Below are 20,243 nucleotides of genomic sequence, written 5' to 3'. Positions count from 1 at the left end.
CCACGTCACTGTAGGCGGGTTTGAATTAATGTGGCGCTGCGCACCCTGTTCAACTTATGACAGTACAGTATCGCGAGAGCGGTTAGATAGATGTGCTTTAGAAAAGCTCCCGCGCTTGTGTGATGTCATCTTTCTGTATAATGATGGCAATCTGCGCAGAGCTGCATGAAGTGGAAAGAACCTTTTGTTTACAGCAGTGTGAGACGCTGTCTGTTGTGTAAGTGACGTCTCAAGTAACCAATCGCTGATAGCCGTAACCGCCTACTAGCCAATGCAGCAGCTGAAGGCGGGACTTGTGGAAACGCTAGTGAATAAAAACAAAAGAAATCTCGCACTCAAGCACAGGAAAACACTTCTGCCAGAACAATGAACAACTTCTGCCCTTAAAGTGATTAAGAAGAAAAATGCAAACCCTAGCCCTTTATTCTTTATATATATATATATATATATATATATATATATATATATATATATATATATATATATATATATATATATATATATATATATATATATATATTAAATAAAAAAAAACGTTATCACACAATACAGGAGTAGCCTGTGAGTATTTTAGCTCAGTATTGGTTTGTGATAACCACACTGCCTTTTGATTTTTAATCCTAACTAAATAAAAAATGAAAAATTAAATGTTACAATCTTTAATGTAAAATGGTTATTATATGTAAGTAATAACATAATATGCAAAATAACTAAGCATCAAGTGCAAATTTAACCAAATCTGGTATAAGCATTAATAGTTCAATTTCACTTTAAAATCGTTAGTTTTAGTTTGAGTCGTGTGAATTGGTTAAATGGATGGGTGATTTACACCACCAAAATTCATTGTTTGGACATTTATCATCATTGCAGTTGTGTGTAAAAAAATACAACCAACCAAAATGAAAGTTTTGAGGAAACAACATCAAATTTTATGGTACATGAATCATGTATTAATATCAAAGTACCATGGTGTAATTTTTGGTGTAACCATTTATACTGTCGTCCTACCATGATCACAGTATTTGGGGTTGTAATGATTTGATTATTAAAGGGGATATATCATGAAAATTTGACTTTTTCATGTTTAAGTGCTATAATTTGGTCCTGAGTGCTTTTATCAACCTAGTCCTAGAAAATGTGAATAAGATCAACCCAATAACTTCAATGTTCTCCACAAGCATGTGAAAAAAGGGTATTTGAAATTTGGCACCCCTTGTGATATCAGAAGGGGATAATACCGCCCCTTAATCTGCACTATCCAACCACGCCACTGCCATTAAGTGCAGAGATCAGCTCATCTGCATGTTAAAGGACACACCCAAAACGGCACATTTTTGCACACACCTACAAAGTGACCATTTTTAATTGCTATCATAAATTATCTATATGATATTTTGAGCTAAAACTTCACATATGTATTCTAGGGATACCAAAGATTTATTCTATAAAAAAGATTTTATATCTTAAAAACACTGTCTGCAAGTCACCACGTGATGGCAGTAATGTGTTATGAGAGATTTGTCAAATTGAATTGAGGAGCAGCTGCATTTCTAATTTCAAAGACAAATAAAATTCATCCCACATACACTTTACACATCTACACTTCAGATTAAGGAAGACCAGCCACAATTAGCATTCTTACTGTATACATAGCAATTGGTCTTATTAACAAAACTGATCCTGCAATCCATTGGTATCTCTGCCCCTTTGAAATGATTTTTGAATACAAACTTTTTTCTGACTCCTTTTTATAAGAATATTGTGCCTTCTAATGTTGATAAGCTATGTCATATACCATGGTGTTCCTTTGTGGCAGCTTTGCATCAGTGTTGTGCTGTGATTTCATATGTTCTGATGGAGTCTAGTTTTATATACAGAGCTATTTAAAGCAACACTATGTAGTTTCCATGTAAAAATGATTTAGAGCTCCCCCATGTGGTTGAAAAGCGCAACAGTGCCTGGTATCAGACACTATAGACCAATTTCGTGTTTGCAAACAGAGATGACGTTTTTTGTGGGCGGAGCCAAACTGGTTGCAGAAAGTGTCTGCTCCGCAGTTAGGTTGTGAAGTGTTTTAGCATTAAACCGTGATTTTTCTGGATCCGGTGTTCTGTCGAAGTCTGATTCCCCTATGTTTCCCTTTAGTGCAATGTTTCTTATAGCGTTTTAATCACGTTACGTTTATTTTATAGATAAAAAGTTTAAATGGCTTGGCTACTGATACATGTATGTAATGTATATTCTTCTTTTTTGCTAAATCAATTATTTTTACAGTCTGAATCGCTAAAGTACATATAAAAGCAATACTATGTATTATATATAATAGCGTTTATTAAATATTTCATAATTTTCCTGTTTTCTATTATTTCTTCCTTATATACGTGTTTTTTTATATAACTATTATAAAAGTATTATGTTTTAACATGCATTTAAAAGGCCTGTTTATATATTAATAACACTTTACATCATGTGTGTGTGTGTGTGTGTGCGCGCTATATTTATATATTTATTAAGTATGTAAACATAATAATTTTAGAACAAACAGGAAGAAGACATAAGCTAAGATATGTAAGGGATAATGTAGAGGCAGCCGGTAGTTATCGGGAAATAAGCCCCGACAGTGTGATCAGGACCCGACGCGAAGCGGAGGGTCTTGTATCACACTGAAGGGGCTTATTTCCCGATAACTACCGGCTGACTCTACATTATCCCGCTTATTACACGGCTACTTGTCACATAAGAAAAAAAAAACTGGACATGAATATGAATTTGAAACATTTTATTGGCATATTTGTTTTAAATTAACATTTTTATCCTTCCGCGAAACTTTGCACAGATGCATAAAATGATCGTAATACCTTATTAAGATCCTCTGCTTCATACTTGTCTGTCTCCATTTTTTTCTCTTTTAGCCAGTCTTTGAGAAGTTTTAATGCCCATTCTGTATTTTTTTGTGTGTTGGCTTCGTAGCTGTCATGCTCTATTTTGTCAAGTTCAGTCACAGTCAGCTCTCTGTGTCTTGTCGTGGTTGTCGAGTGTTTGTCACAAGATGGCGCCAAACAGACAGTAATCTTTATTGATCTTTATTGGCGCGGAGCGATCTTACTCGTAAAAGTAGTCCGGCTATGCGTTATTATTTTTGAGCGGTTATTATTCGAAAAGAACGAACCTGCAAATGTCTCAACTGACCAATCAGAATCAAGCATTCCAGAGAGCCGTGTAATAAAAGGAAATAAAAAGAAATAATAGAAAACGAAAAAAGTATGAAATATTTTTAAAAATTGTGATATTATTGCTTTTTCAGTATAAAAAAAAACATTTATTCTGAATAAATTATAATTGTAACGTGATAAAAACGCTATAAGAAACACGTGGAGGGAACAGACTTCGACAGAACAACGGACATCTTCTCTACTTATTTTCTATTCTAATTATTAAAAGATTCCCAGATGATTTCCTTGCTCCATTCTGTCCATTTAGGGCTTATTGTAATCATAAACACCTACGTTTATCTTCAAATGAGGTCTTCGACGATGGTATTCTATAAAAATGATAGCCATCTTTTTTTGCATTCTTATTTTGACACTTAACAGCACAACAGGACATTTTCTAGTGAGTTATCTTGCTCTTTTCACTCGTGTCTAATTCATTTCCACTGTTTTTCTGCAACCGCATTGCGCGCGCAGCTTGCAGTGACGTAACTGTGACGTCTACTCTAAATTGGTCTATTCTTCAGGCAGGGGAAGGGGCGGGGCTGTGTGCTCTACCCTCCATCGCCACTTTCAGAGTGTGCTTGTAGCAGCTAGGAGGTTGCTCAGGTTGCAGCAACAGTACAATTTGTCCAGTTAAAAGTTGTTCTATCACTGAAATAATTTTAGAGACATTATTTAAAGGTAAAAAAAACTACAAAGTGTAGCTTTAACAGTGCTTATTTAAACATTTTTTGTTTTGTGGCTGTATTTACAGATCACAGGATTCTTTATAAAATGATGGTTTAAGTCACAGATTGTTAATTTCTCTGTATTTATGTACTGTTTAGGTAGTGTCAGTCAGTGTATATGCACTTTTATGCAGTCTTTACCAAATCTAATCCAAATTATAATCTTTATTAAATGTTTTAATTATAAATATTCTTAAATATGCTTGCTCTTGCTTTTAAAGGTATAATGCACTCTAAGCGAAACATAAAAAAACACAGACACAATTGCAAACTCTAAGAATAGACAGCCGCCAGATAGCTATTGTGTCCTGTTGGGTTAAAATAAATGTGTTGAAGGTGCCTGTGATATCAGTAGTGCTGCAGGCACAGCTTTTTTCAGATAACAGCCAAACCCAAAACAAGATGCAATATTTAAGACGCAGCTTATGTGAAGGCAATAACTAACCTGCCCACTGGAGACATAAAGCATGACAGACAAAAGCCATTTAAAGGCATCTTTTGATTAGTTTAATAATAAACTGTCCATAATAAAGTAAAAAAAAGGATCCATACTGCAACACAACCCCAGTTTCATTTTTAAACATTGTCATCTTATCCCCCAACACATGTAGTGTACCTTAATGTTATCATATGTAATGTAATGTATATTAGTAATGCAATTTAAGGTAACCTTTCTTATTTAACATTGTTTCAGTTTTTTATCTTTAATTAAATACTTCAATTAAATGAGACAGCCTTGTGGAGTATAAAAATTAATTTTGTTGTCTTTTCAATAACAGTACAGCACGACATTGACATTTACCTGGACTTTGATTATATGCCAAGTTATTTCTAAACCCAAAGTGATCAACCTTTTTGAGCAGCAGTCAGTGAAGAGGAACAACCCGTGGGCATATGAGTCATACAAATGCCTGCTTTAATTCCATAATCAGTTTTCTTATAAAGTAATTTAGTAATGGCCCATCTGTTTGTACGCCTTGTTTGAACTGAGAGCTATACTGTCAGACAAATGGTCAAAAAATGTTCCCTAGTTATCACTGGGACAATATTGAGACAATATATGTACAATATGTACAGATATGTATATTTTTAATCAAATCTTTTATGTGTCTTGGCATGTGTTTAGTCTTTTATGTGTGAGTTTATTGTCACTCCTGATGTTTACTATTGTTGAAATTCAACAGACACATGGACTGAGATGTCACAAATGATGATTAAAGGGAAAATTAAAGTGGTCTCATAACCTTTTCAATGGCTGGAGAGCAGCCTTCTCAAATCTCAAAGCTGAGACAACAAAACAATCACAGAGCATAAATTAAACTGTGCCTTATTGTTAAATAGATATTGAATAGAATATAGACTGTTTATAAATCTGTAAAGCAAAGGGTGAATTAGATTTGAAAAATGTATCGCCGACATCTCCATTTCCAGTCTTATTCCACTCAGACTGACTGCTTTAGGCAAATCTCTGCTCTCGTGAAAAGCTCTGCCACATTGCATGCCATTTTTAGACAGGGAGATGGTATCGGTTACATCCAGGGCATATGCTGATTGTTCGGGTTTGCTATGCAGAGGTCTTCTCATATGACCAATCTATCTCTTATTCTAAGTTAAACATCTAGCTGGCCTTAATTCATAAAATTAATGGTGTAGGTGAGTTCAATGTTATCCAATAAAATCCATTTAAACTTGTATAAAAAAGGTGGCGGGACTTGAGAATTAACTGTTAGATTACAGAGATGGATTTTTTGATTAAAGTACATCTGTAATTGGTGTATTGATATACACTTTTATACACTGTAAAAAATGGTCTTAAGCTGGGGCAGTACCCTTTAAAAGGTCCAAAAATACAATTTAATCCAGATATGTATACATTTGGTACCATTACATGCCGGAGGGACTAATTTGCATTCGTTGGTACCTTTGAGGTACTAATATGAATTCTCTTAGGTGCAAAGGTGTACTACTGAAAGAGTACTGCCTGAGTGGCAGCTATAGGGACTATCTTTTTTCTGACAGTGTAATATCCATAATAAAATCTTGTCTCAATTAATTTTGTTTTAAGTTTTCCAGTATACACACAGAGAATGTAAATATTTATGAACATTTATACAATATATTTGTGAATACACATAAAATAGTAACACAGTAACTTAATCTTCTAATATTTTCCAGCTTTGAGAGTGCAAATCCATATAGTCATATGTACTGACTGATATGTCAGTCACTGTGCTTCCATAATGAATATCTGATGGATTGTGATGGTTTTTTAAGTGACATCATTGCAAACCAAAAGGGAACTGAATTTGAGCTTGATGTATTGCAGACCAGTAGTCCTCATCAATTAATGTACTGTACTGTTATAAATTGCTAGTGTAGTTTGAAGGCACATACTCCAGAAACATACAGGCTCAGATTGCCTGGTGTGTCTGTGCCTACAACTATCCTGCCTAGGGCACCAAAAATCTGTTGACTAAATTTTCATGGGAGCAAAATTTCAAATGATTCAAAACCTTACCGAATACATGCCCTAGAAATGTGGTTTTGGCAAGAATGTACAACTGAGCTGAATACAATCTCGGGAAAATTGTACAAAAATGTACCTTTTGTCACTGGGACAGTACCTTTCTAAAAGGTCCTAATATGTACCATTTACTGTAGATAAATATATGTAACTTTGAGGTACCTTAGAGATACAAATATGTACCTTTTAGGTACAAAAGTGTTCTTTTTGAAAAGGTACCACCCCAGCGACAACTTTTGTACCTTCATGTACCTTTATTACAATACAATACAATAGAATACAATACAATAAATGGTAGAGTAATACGATTTTGCAGAAACTGTGCACATCTGTATTGGCTTTTGTATTTTGATTTATGTATCATTATTTTAATACACTATTTTGATAGGACATAATGAGCAAAACTATTTGATTTAACCCCACAATAAATCTCTCTTTACTGTACTGTAATACGTCATTTGCTGACTGCATCAAAATGATTAAGAAATCTTCTAAAAGTCTTTACATATCTCATACAGTTGTAACAAAAAATTACTTTTTTCTTATTTTGTCAAAACGTTGTAGGCTAATATTTGTTATAATAAGGATTAATATCCGGCGTCCTTTAAGACCAGGCGTACACTGCTCAGTCTGTGAGATCAGATTCAGTTTTAGTCTTCAGATGCATCTGTGCAGATATGAGGTGCGCGTGTGAGGTCTATGGTGCAGACGGAGCGATGCGAGCAGCTGTGAGTCCGCGCGCTTGTTTGCGAGCTGAATGAACGCGCGCGCTGGACAAAACTGAGGGGATTATTACACTCAATATGACGCCAACGGTAGGCTACTCTCTCTTAGATTAAAATTTTAACTGTCTGTGGAGACATTCACCATGGTAAAGAAAGTTTTAAGCTTACTGTCATTTGCCACAGTTGATGTAACAGTAACTTATCACGGCTATAAGTAGGCTACTCGTGATCCGTGACGTAAATCATATAAACCAACAATCCCATGATATTTTGTAAGGGTGATTTCAGTCACACAGATTAAACAGTTTACAAAACAGTTATTTACTTACAGAGTAAACAAAAACTTACAATTTTAAGTAAACCTAATAAAATAGCCTACAGGTAGGCTGCACATTTCACTCGTGCTCACACCTCCTAACATTAACTTTAAATGTGTTTTCTTTAAACGTAATAAACATATAAAAATAAAATGACTTTATTATGTAATTAAATGATTTGGTGATAAATTATTTTGAATTTAATTGAATTAAATTAATTATTTTGTTCAGTGACCCCATAAAAGGATGGGGTAGAACTAGAAGGGCATGAGAAACAATAAATCTATTAGACAAAAATACTAAGAATAAACAATACACATTAACAGAAGTAAACATATATTATATGAATAACATAAACAGTAGCTAAACAATAAAAGCAGATATCAATAAGAAATGTTACAGTATAATGATGCATGCATATAATGTATCAGTGTATAATGTTTGTGTATGAAGCTTTGACAGTATGTTATTTCTTGTTTCAGCGTCACAGGATCATATTGATTGGTGTTGTGACAGTGTGTATGAGCTTATTGTTCCTGTACAACAACAGTTCTGCCAACACACCAGACAATCAGAATCCATCAGACAAGCATCAGATGGAAGACATGAGAGACCAAACATCCTACTTAAAAGGTTACAGCAGTTTCAATGATCAAAAGGTGACATTTTTAGTTTAGTAACTAATTAATTTATTTATTTAAATTTATTCATGATTTCAATTTCTTGAAAAACCTCCCTAACCATTTCAGATTATTTGAATGAAAGGCTGGGCAGTAAGATCAGAGTTGAGTTGAGTCTTGTGTGAAATTGTTGTGTAGTGGACTAAAAGTTATAATTAATAATTGAGCAGTTATTAAAATGTGGAAAACCAATTTACGACAGTTTATAAGAGTAATTGTATAAACACACTTGTCTTAGATTAGCTTTATAATGACATTCTAATGTGTCAGTAGTCTTTATTTGTCTGCCTGCTCTGCTGTCCTCTCTCTTTCTTTCCCTGAAACCCTCACTTTTCCCAGAATTCAGCATTACTTTCTAATGTAATGTACAGCAAGTACCACATATTTAGATGAGTCTGCATTAGTGATGCACCAAATATTTCATAAAAGCATCACTGCATATTTGGATGATTTTCCTTTTAAACTAAAATGTGAATAGTAACTGCAGTTTGCAGTACATTATGGAAAAAGAGGAGAAATTAAGTTTTGTTTTTGATTTAGTCCTGCTCTGAACAAGTATTTCAGATGAGAAATGTTCGTAAGTTCGCAACACAGAATAATAAGAGAGTTTCTAAAAATAACCCAGATCAAAAATTTACAAACACCTGATTCTTAATACACGACGTTGCCTGGACAATCAATGACAGTTTCTTTGTTTTGTGACATTTTTTAAAGGCTTAGGTTTGTCCTGAGCCATTAAACTGTATAGTGGTCTTCAGAAAAATATCTCACTATGATGTTAAGAATCTTTTCACATAAAGCTTAATCTTTTTAAGAAACTTAAACAGAATTAAAAACAAACCTTCATTTTCACAACCAGAATATACAGGAAATGTGTATATATTATTAAAAAACCGCATAAAAGTATAAGCTAAAGTGTCAAACTCCCCTTTCACTTGAGCAATAGCAGGCAGCTGCAGGATCTCTTAAACCTAAATTAAATTAAATCCTAATTTCTAATGCTAATCGAATGACTTCAGGACTTCAGTCTCCTCAAAAAAGCTCAAGATGTGTTTTGTGACAAGAGAGGTCACAATAAATACTGACTGATGCCTGAAGAAAACATTTAGTTTCGAAAATGTTTGTTTTTAATTTTGTGTAGATATCCTGTATTTTCTGTTTGTATTTTAAAAAAAGAGTGAAAAATAAATATGGATGGACTTTAAAACTTTGCTAAAAAACAAAGCGATGGTCAGTGTTGGGGAAAGTTACTTTTAAAAGTAATGCAATATTAAGTTACTCCCCAAAAAAGTAACTAATTGCGTTACTTCGTTACTTTTCATGGAAAGTAATGCTTTTTTTTTAAACTTTTGCGTTACTTTTGCGTTACTTTTTCTTACTTGGTTGAGGCTTGATCGTTTTCAGGCCTTGCAGGAGTTTTTTATGATCGCAAAAAAGTCAAGCTAGGGCCTGCCATCTCCGTTTCTGACTCAAACGTTTACCGCTCAGGCGCACAGAGTGCGTAATCTTACGTTAATATGTTCAATTTAATTAAGTACATTATTTTATTTTTTTATTGAATTAATTAAACTGAAAAGTAATTTGCATTACTTTTTAAAAAAAGTAACTCCAATATTAATGTGTACATTTATAAAGTAATGTGTTACTTTATTCGTTACTGCAGAAAAGTAATATTATTACGTAATGCACGTTACTTGTAATGCGTTACCCCCAACACTGCCGATGGTGGCCTAAGACTTTTGCACAGTACTGTATAATTAGCAACAATTTTTAATGCAGTCCTTGAAGTTTTTCTTAGCCAATAATATTTTTTAACAGATTGATATTAAGTGCACTATTCCAAAGACTTTTTTCTGTCATCCGTTTAGGTCTTGTTGCTTTCTTGCAAGTTTCTGATGATGTGTCAGGTGGAGTCTGCCACTTTAAAGCATTTTAAATTGCACAAGCCGGTGATGCTATAATTTTTTCCTTCATGACAGCCAGGCCTGATCAGATAAAGTGAATGGCTGCGAGCAGGTGTTGTCAGGATTTTGCCTCCATGCTGATGTGCTGTAATCACCAGAACTATCATGATTGTGAATCTTCGTTTTCCTCTCTTTCTCCCTATACTGTCAATCAGAATCTATGGCTTAAAATGTAACTGCAGAAGATGTTGTTTCATTTCTGACTTGTTTTGAAAATAGTAGTTTTGTGCGTGATAGCTTACAGACAAATTACATTACACTCTTAAAAATAAAGATTCTGAAAATGTGCTTTACAGCAATGCTAAAAAAGGTTTTCTATGGCATCATGTCATGAAAGCACCTTTATTTTTATGAGTGTATATGCTTGTATCCAAACCAACCTACAGTGCATTAAAGCTATACATTTGTTTGTATATCACGTGTATTCCCCTTGGGTTGAACCCAGGACCTTTGCGTTGCTAAGATCAATACAGCCGCATAGGGACACACATTCTCATCACATACAGTCTTGTTCAAAATAATAGCAGTACAATGTGACTAACCAGAATAATCAAGGTTTTTAGTATATTTTTTATTGCTACGTGGCAAACAAGTTACCAGTAGGTTCAGTAGATTCTCAGAAAACAAATGAGACCCAGCATTCATGATATGCACGCTCTTAAGGCTGTGCAATTGGGCAAGTAGTTGAATTAGTTGAAAGGGGTGTGTTCAAAAAAATAGCTGAGGTCATCAATTTTGTGAAGAAACAGGTGTGAATCAGGTGGCCCCTATTTAAGGATGAAGCCAACACTTGTTGAACATGCATTTGAAAGCTGAGGAAAATGGGTCGTTCAAGACATTGTTCAGAAGAACAGCGTACTTTGATTAAAAAGTTGATTGGAGAGGGGAAAACCTATAAAGAGGTGCAAAAAATGATAGGCTGTTTAGCTAAAATGATCTCCAATGCCTTAAAATAGAGAGCAAAACCAGAGAGACATGGAAGAAAACGGAAGACAACCATCAAAATGGATAGAAGAATAACCAGAATGGCAAAGGCTCAGCCAATGATCACCTCCAGGATGATCAAAGACAGTCTGGAGTTACCTGTAAGTACTGTGACAGTTAGAAGACGTCTGTGTGAAGCTAATCTATTTTCAAGAATCCCCCGCAAAGTCCCTCTGTTAAAAAAAAGGCATGTGCAGAAGAGGTTAAAATTTGCCAAAGAACACATCAACTGGCCTAAAGAGAAATGGAGGAACATTTTGTGGACTGATGAGAGTAAAATTGTTCTTTTTGGGTCCAAGGGCCACAGGCAGTTTGTGAGACGACCCCCAAACTCTGAATTCAAGCCACAGTACACAGTGAAGACAGTGAAGCATGGAGGTGCAAGCATCATGATATGGGCATGTTTCTCCTACTATGGTGTTGGGCCTATTTATCGCATACCAGGGATCATGGATCAGTTTGCATATGTTAAAATACTTGAAGAGGTCATGTTGCCCTATGCTGAAGAGGACATGCCCTTGAAATGGTTGTTTCAACAAGACAATGACCCAAAACACACTAGTAAATGGGCAAAGTCTTGGTTCCAAACCAACAAAATTAATGTTATGGAGTGGCCAGCCCAATCTCCAGACCTTAATCCAATTGAGAACTTGTGGGGTGATATCAAAAATGCTGTTTCTGAAGCAAAACCAAGAAATGTGAATGAATTGTGGAATGTTGTTAAAAAATCATGGAGTGGAATAACAGCTGAGAGGTGCCCCAAGTTGGTTGACTCCATGCCACACAGATGTCAAGCAGTTTTAAAAAACTGTGGTCATACAACTAAATATTAGTTTAGTGATTCACAGGATTGCTAAATCCCAGAAAAAAAAATGTTTGTACAAAATAGTTTTGAGTTTGTACAGTCAAAGGTAGACACTGCTATTATTTTGAACACACCCCTTTCAACTAATTGCCCAATTGCACAGCCTTAAGAGCGTGCATATCATGAATGCTGGGTCTTGTTTGTTTTCTGAGAATCTACTGAACCTACTGGTAACTTGTTTGCCACGTAGCAATAAAAAATATACTAAAAACCTTGATTATTCTGGTTAGTCACATTGTACTGCTATTATTTTGAACAAGACTGTAAGTATAGTCACCATTAATTGTAAAGATGCATGACGTTTAAGGTATTGTAAGGTAAGTTCACCCAAAAATGAATTTAGTCACTATTACAGTTTTTCATTCCAAACCTGTCTGACTTTCTACTGTGAACCAATAGGGGTAGGTTTAAGTGTATTTATGACTCACATTTAATAAAAAAGTCTGTGTATGTCAGTTATGTCAGCAAGGATATAATTGTGCATCTTGATGAGAGATTTCTCTGAGATTTCTATGAGAGTTTGAAGAAATCCTTAGAAGGAGGATGTTAATAAATTAAATTATAAATGTGGACTTAGAGGCGGGGTTTGGGGTGGGGCTTCATTATTGCACTTTCTAATAAGCTTTTGTATGATTCACTTCATACGAATTCATACGAATTAGCCAACTTGCGTAAAATGTGTATGCATTTCTGTAAGATCAGGCTGGATATGAGCATTTCTCAGTATTGAATGCTTTGCTTTTGAAGCTTTTTTCTGTTGGTTGGTTCTTAATTGTGCTGAATGGATTTTAAAGGTAAAAATTAAACAAGAATGTCTTTGTGGTACTAGACACTTTGATCTGTTATGCTTTTTCATTGTTTTCCAGTAATATCATTAAATCAAGGAGATCTAAACTATTCTATAGATTGTTATTGTTCTATAGTATACTGTATATATTACAAACATAACCCCACAAACTCCTTATCATTGTCTCCAATTTAATCCTCAGCCTCTTAGGATGCATTGCAAATGTTGTGCCTTAGTGACCAGCTCTGGTCACATGAAAGGAAGTGATCGAGGTGCAGAGATTGACCAAACAGAGTGTGTTATCCGTATGAACGACGCCCCAACAGAACGCTATCAGCAAGACGTTGGGCAGAGGACGAGTCTCCGCGTGGTTGCACATTCCAGCATGCAACGTGTGCTACGAAAACCCCACGAACTGTTTAACTCCAGCCTGGAGACGTTCTTTTTCTTCTGGGGCCCTAAAAACTACATGCGGCGGGATGCCAGCCTGCGTCGGATGAAGCAGATGATGCCTAAACTACAGGTGTTCATCATCTCACAGTTAAAGATGCTGCAGCTTGATGAGCTCTTTAAGAAGGAAACCGGAAAAGATAGGTGAGGATGTTAATGTGATGTCATGTTTATCCAATCTTTGATGTCGTGTTAGTAATTATAATATACATGAGCTGTGGTGAAAGCCACTAATAATGTTGGGTTGTAATTTAACCTATGCTGGATTGTTTCAATGCAAAATGCTTGATCGTTTTAACCCAGTGTTGGGTCAAACTTTTTTGGATTATTTAACCCAAGGCTGGGTTTGTCCCTTTTTGAATCAATAATGGGTTGAAAATAACCAAGCATTTTTAAGAGTGCAGCAAAAATACATATAGGGAGAACGTTTTAAAACATTTTAATAAAAATGGAACTGTTTTGTTCGCCGATTAAACTGAAAAATTGTGCTCCGGGATAGTTTGTTAACTAATGTGAAGACCACCAGAGCCTGTTTGGTTTGTTGGACCCGAGAGATTTTGCTTGGCATTGTTGTATATTAAGGAATCATCCTGATTCACTCTTGCATTAAAGACCTTGGCTGATGGTTGTGCAGCACACAGGATCTGTGCCAGCTGGAAATTACTGCCAGCTGGAATCTACCCAACCAGACATAAACTACAATCCTGAATCTGATGTGAAATACTCAGATGTCCTTAAACTCAAGTGTTGAATTTTCTGTCAGAAGAGATTACGGATCTTTTGTATCCCTTCTATCTGCCAAAGTAAATCATCTAAGTTGGTTAGCGATACTTCTGTACATCTGGGTAAACCTGCAGTACCAAATAGGAGTCTCCAGAGAGACATCATATTTGTCTTTTATTTTGGGTTTTATAAAAAAATCATCAAATTAAGAAACAATACAATTGTATACGGTTACATAATTTACTTTTATTAAGATGGCTTTACTCTCTGCAATATTTTTAGAAGAGGATCCAATTCCTGGCTGAGCACGGGGTGGTTCACCATGGCAATCGCTATAGAGATCTGTGATAGGATCAACGTCTATGGAATGATTCCCTCTGAGTTTTGCACGTAAGACTATGACTTCAATATTCGCACTACCAGACTTTTTGGTATCTATAGAGAAACTAAATTATTATGGGGCTTAAAGTAAATAATGTTTAGGTTGCTTAACTGTCTAGAAATATAAAGACATGATCAATAAGTCATTTAAAGGGGCAATCAGTAAGATCTACCCCCATCAAGTGGTGGAATTGTATTTTGCATTCAAACGAACAGTGCTTACTAGCTCCTCCTCTTTCCAAATGCGTGTTGCAACTACGGTAGCCGTTATGTAATCGCTGATCTCCTTGTCCGTTGCAGCTGGTTCACGTGTTCTGAATGAAAACGCGTTGTGGAAACGCGTTGGTAGGCAAGTGCTTTTTGTCCCTCTCTGCTATTATAGTTTATCAGTATGGCGGAACGAAATTCTAAGCTTAAGAAAAGTCAGATCACTGGCAAAGGTCATTTGACACCAACGAGCACATATTTATGAATAAAGACATTGATTTTGATTAATAAAACACTTAAAATCCTACTTATTGCCCCTTTAATTAAAGGGAGAGTTTACCCAAAAATAAAAATAAATTCTCTCATCATTTACTCCCTTTCATGTTGTTACAAACCTGTATAAATTTCTTTGTTCTGATGAACACGAAGGAAGATATTTTAAGGAATGTTTGTAACCAAACCGATCATGAGCCCCATTCACTTTTATTGAAGAAAAAAAGAATATTATATAGGTGAATGGGGCTGATGATCGCTTTGATTACAAACATTCCTCAAAATATCTTCCTTCGTGTTCATCAGAACAAAGAAATGTATACAGGTTTGTAACAACATGAGAGGGAGTAAATGATGAGAGATTTTTTTTTGGTAAACTCTCCCTTTAAATGACTTATTGATCATGTCTTTATATTTCTAGACAGTATTTGTAACAACATGAGAGGAAGTAAATGATGAGAGAATTTTCATTTTGGTAGCAACAATTTTTTAACAACATTTGCAAAATAACAACTTGCATTGAGCCGATTTCCTTTGCTCTTTTTTCATATGTGACAAATGTGTTAACAGGTCCTCCAACCCAGAGCCTCCAGTGCCATATCATTACTATGAGCCTGCTGGGCCAGATGAATGTACCATGTATCTCTCCCACGAACAGGGCCGCCACGGCAGCCACCATCGCTTTATTACAGAAAAACGTGTCTTTGCCAACTGGGCACGTATGTTCAATATACACTTCTACCAACCAGACTGGAGACCAGCAGATGTCGCACAGAACCGCACAGTTTCCTGACGTTCAGCCAGTTCAGATGCAGAAAACTGGATGCTGTTTGTGGATATATGTGCATCTGCTTTTTTTAAAAAAAGTTGCCTGCCAGCATTTTTTGTGATTTTCACAAATTGCCTTCCAGAAAATATTTATTCTACAAATATATAAGCATACAAATATATCAAAGGAAAGAACAGACCCTCTGCTTTCAAAACTTTCATCCTATCTTCATTTTTTCTGTTTTTATAACCTCTTAAATATGGGTATGTTTCTTCAAAAAGCTGAAAAAATGTAGCCTGACGTTGTCATACTCAATTCTAGTCAGAATTTGAGTCTGATACCGCTCCATTGAGCTATAATTATGAGGCGTGTCTCAACCGAAAAATGCCTCTGCACTCAATTGGATAGACCTACGACCAATCAGAGCAACGGGGTGTGAGACGTATGTTGAAATGACGTATTTGCAGCTTGACCGAACTGCTAGTTATTTCGCTACGACACACACTACAAGTCTGAGTTTGCGAACGTACATCAACACCTACTATGTTTACAACATTTCATTTATATCACATTAAGTCATACAGTAAGACTATCTCTTACCATTTGTACATTAGTTGAACTTCATCAACGACGATACCCATTACGTTTGCTTGTTATATCCATCTCGTCGTGCACACCGAGTTGCATCGCCGTGATACCCATTTTAGTTGCTTCTTTAACTTGATCTTTCATAAGTGCGACAACTTTTGTCGAATCCCGTAGGACGGCAAAAACATCAACAAATGCCTTGCTCGCGTTTCTCTGTTCCTCTTTTAAAATCAATGCTCTGTCGATATCTTTTAGAACAGACTCAATGTCAGAGTCCACACATCTGATTTCTACCGCGGCAGCCATTTCGTTGTAAACAACAGATTCAACACACGCGCTCTTTGGTGACGTGGTTGATTTACGTTACTGATCATCTGTCCATCATCATATAAAGCCCGCCCTGACAATTTGATTGGTTCGACCAGCTTTGGGTCGAGCATAGTAGCAACTCAACGGTGAAACTCCAGACCGATCTTCCCGTTCCTCAAAATGTTGTGGGCGGGGCTAAGATCGGCTGGCACCCAGGCTAGAAAAAATGCATTTTTGTAAAGGAATTTCATTAGAGATCAGATTCAGAACGATGATCTAAACATACACAGAGTTTAAAAGGTTGCTAAAATGGGTGATTCTCACGAAATACAGATTTAGGCGTCCAGCATCAGAATTTTTAAAAAGCCCTTGAAGCCAATTTTTTTGCACATATAAGATTTCTTCTTATGAACTTACTATAAACATTATTTTAAGAGGATTTTAAAAAATTCCTATAGAATTATTTACATTTTTTAGATCATCATTATCAAAAATTATCATTACCGCAACATGATATTACATTAAATATATGCATTTACAAACTCATGTTTCAGTAATGAGAACTAAAAAGTTGTCTAGGTACTATGACAAACAAAATTTCAACTTTTATCTGGAGAGAAAAAATAAGAACTGCTTACCTGGTAGCCATCTTGAGTGTCACAGTCAATTATGTCCCTTCCAACAATTAGTTTTTGGAAAATTTTAGTTCCTCGAGGGCTTAAACAATGATTGAAATTTGTTGCGGAGGATGAGAAATTTTTTCATGGACACATTTACATTCCTTATTATTGTCTCTACATTTACCAATGATCACCAAACACCACATGTTTCTTTACTGTACATGTTTATAGTATAACATGCATTAAAGCTTTTTTAATTATAAATATTTCCATGTCAAAGAACCCAAATCCAGTCATTGACACTTTGCGGTAATGAAAATGTTCCCCTTAAATGTGGAAAAAATAACAAAATTGTTTTTTATGATGTCATTTGAAATCATGTGCAAAATAATGCATGAAAAGATGTTTATAACTATATGCTTACTATTTTAAGCATTTACTTTTATTATCAAGATGTTTCATGACACCTCACAAGTCTAATTTAGTTAATCTAGTTAAGAAGTAGTTCTTTGTGTAACCAAAAAAGGTTATTCTATGGCATCGCTATAAAGAGCCTTTCAAGTTCCTTGAGGGCTTAAACAATGATTGAAAATTGTGATTGAGAATCACCCCATTAGTTTTTGCTTTAGTTTTTTGTAAATTGGGGAACGTGCCATCTAGTGGATAATAGCGAATTACAGATTACCGTAAAAACTCGTCAAGAAACGTCATTGGCAGGAAAATGTTTTCTCTTAATTGATGAGATAACTCATCAATGGCGGGGAAAAGTGGTTCTTTGTTGAACCAAAAAAAATTATTCTATGGCATCGCTGTAAAGAGCCTTTATTTTTAAGAGTGTATAATTTTTTGATTTATTAATTTTTTTAATTTTAACTGAAAAACTGTTGTACAGTTTTAACTTAACCTGTTATCACTTACAGCACATAGGCTACTTTAATTCTGATATTGTTTAATTTTCATTGTATATTTTATGATTCACCAATGGTTCATTTATCAGATAAATTACTATTTTAATTACATCACATTTGCTGTTTCCCAAAATTACTCATTTGATATCTGGGTCACATTGTTCACCATGTGTAATTTTAGTTCATAATGGGTACATGCGTAATCATTTATGCCACTTATAGTGTCAAGCACATTATGTTAGTGATTTCTTCTAGTAGAAGCATCCAAACGGCACCACTTAAAAACTGGACATTTTCCAAATTACACTTTTATCATATAAACTCACTGGATTTGTTTGTGTATGTGTATGTGAAAAGATATTTATCTCTTAAATTAAGATGTAAATACTGTATGTAAATATGCAAATGCTTTTGAGTAAATGGTTTGAATGCACAATTATGGACATGATGTTATTAATTTGATCTTTTACAGCACAAATATGTTTGACCATCTGTCTATTTCTCTCAAAGACCATCCAGCACCATGAAGTGCTTTAATGCAGACTCTTTCCTTTTTAAAGAGTTCTCCACATGTAACCATTTTGATCAGGAGTGGGGAATGTCAAACTGAATTTGCATTTTATACACAAATTGAAGCCAGCACATTAAAACTATCACGTATCAAGATGTTATGATGTAACAAAAAACATTGAAGCTTCAAACAATTTCTAAACAGACACATTTTATACAATCTTTATACTTTGAATCAATGCATGAGGTGTAGGTCTTTCTCTCAAATGTTTTCTGATCAAAAGACACCAACTCTGACCATGAGCGTGACCTTAAGTGAGAGAGCAGCCTTTAGTTTTTGAAATTCTGCTCGGCTCTTCATTCGATTCCCATTATAAAGGTTGTGTGAGAGGTTGTATTGACTTGCTGCCTGCAACGTTGTTCATTTTACCTCTACAGCTGAAAGTTGAGGCCAATGTGGAATGCTAATGGTGTGACATTGTCCAGCTTACAGGAGCCACACCGGTCTAATGGGATATGAAGTTATGACTTCTGCTTATTTGCGAGAGGGCTGTCAAATGTGCCCAGCACAACAACGACTGTGCCTCGGGTAGTCTAAGGAAATTGGAGGGATTTAAAAGGACACAGAATGTATAAATGAAGCTGGCCTTTGATTCAGCTCTGATTCTGTCTGCTCTTATAATCAGTCACCCGAGGCATCACTGTGATAACAGGTGACCTTGCTGCGTAAGGCAGAAGCCCTGAATAAAGTATACTTTTAAGGGACGTAGATTATCATTTGTTGAATTTACTTGCCTAGGGATTCTAGTGCCCAACTATTCCTATAGGGTTTGTTAACTGACACTACCAGTTCATACAATACATAAATATGTAATATAAACTAATATAGTTAAGGGACACACAATATTTTGTTCACATGCTTGCAGACAATGCTTTATCAAAACTAAGTTACTGTTTTTTTTCTTCACATTTTCTAGGTTGATAGAAGCAGGGACCCAATTATGACACTTAACATGGAAAAAGTCAGATTTTCATGATATGTCCCCTTTAATGTATTACTGCACTTTAACATTATTTAGAAAATACCATAATGCAGTTTCCTCAATGAAGACAGACAATAAGTGAATTGATAAGTGAATTGATAAACTAGACCAATATTTGTACCAAAAAATCAAAAACCAAAAAGTGCCTGTCTATTCAAGGGTGCCCTAATATCTTATATAGCTTACGTATCTAACATATCAAGAAATTGTTTTAACCCCTTATTATCCATTTATTTATTTATTTTAATATTAAATATCATTATTTTATAAATAATAATCTTATAATATGTCCTTTATTATCCTGTTATAAATTATGTTATACTATATTACTATTACTGTACTACAGTACTATATTTAATATTATTTATATTATAATATTTGTAATTTAACAATACTGTATAAATAACGCAATGATATTATAATATAACACTTTACAATAAGGTTAATTAGTTAACATTAGTTAATGTATTAACTAACATGAACAAACCATGAGCAATATTTATTACAATATTTATAGCAATATGTTACAGTATTTATTAATCTTTGTTAATGTTAGTTAATAGAAATAAAGCTTTTAATTGTTTGTTCATGTTAGTTCACAGTGCATTAACTAACGTTAACAAGAATTTAATAAAGTATTACTAACTGTTGAAATTAACATTAAAAAAGATAAATA

The 20,243-nt window shown here is 34.8% G+C and overlaps 1 protein-coding gene across 1 annotated transcript; it reads left to right on the top strand.

Moving 5' to 3' along the window:
- The first annotated feature begins 7,136 nt into the window (after nucleotides 1-7,136).
- Nucleotides 7,137-18,857, top strand: st6galnac5b (ST6 (alpha-N-acetyl-neuraminyl-2,3-beta-galactosyl-1,3)-N-acetylgalactosaminide alpha-2,6-sialyltransferase 5b). The gene is made up of 5 exons (XM_065246677.2): nucleotides 7,137-7,279; nucleotides 7,989-8,165; nucleotides 12,989-13,380; nucleotides 14,242-14,349; nucleotides 15,391-18,857. Exons 1-5 carry the CDS (start codon nucleotides 7,268-7,270, stop codon nucleotides 15,611-15,613), a joined length of 912 nt encoding a protein of 303 aa, XP_065102749.1. The 5' UTR covers nucleotides 7,137-7,267; the 3' UTR covers nucleotides 15,614-18,857.
- Nucleotides 18,858-20,243: the final 1,386 nt, after the last annotated feature.

Source organism: Paramisgurnus dabryanus, chromosome 11 (assembly GCF_030506205.2).
Source record: "Paramisgurnus dabryanus chromosome 11, PD_genome_1.1, whole genome shotgun sequence".
NCBI lineage: Eukaryota > Metazoa > Chordata > Actinopteri > Cypriniformes > Cobitidae > Paramisgurnus > Paramisgurnus dabryanus.
The sequence above is the reverse complement of the archived record's forward strand: the minus strand, read 5'-3'. Positions and strand labels throughout refer to the sequence as shown.

Excerpts from the sequence above, each read along its gene's own strand:
- st6galnac5b (XM_065246677.2), top strand. Across the intron at positions 8,166-12,988 it reads GCAGTTTCAATGATCAAAAG|CCTCTTAGGATGCATTGCAA; the intron begins GTGACATTTTTA and ends TTTAATCCTCAG. Across the intron at positions 14,350-15,390 it reads ATTCCCTCTGAGTTTTGCAC|GTCCTCCAACCCAGAGCCTC; the intron begins GTAAGACTATGA and ends ATGTGTTAACAG.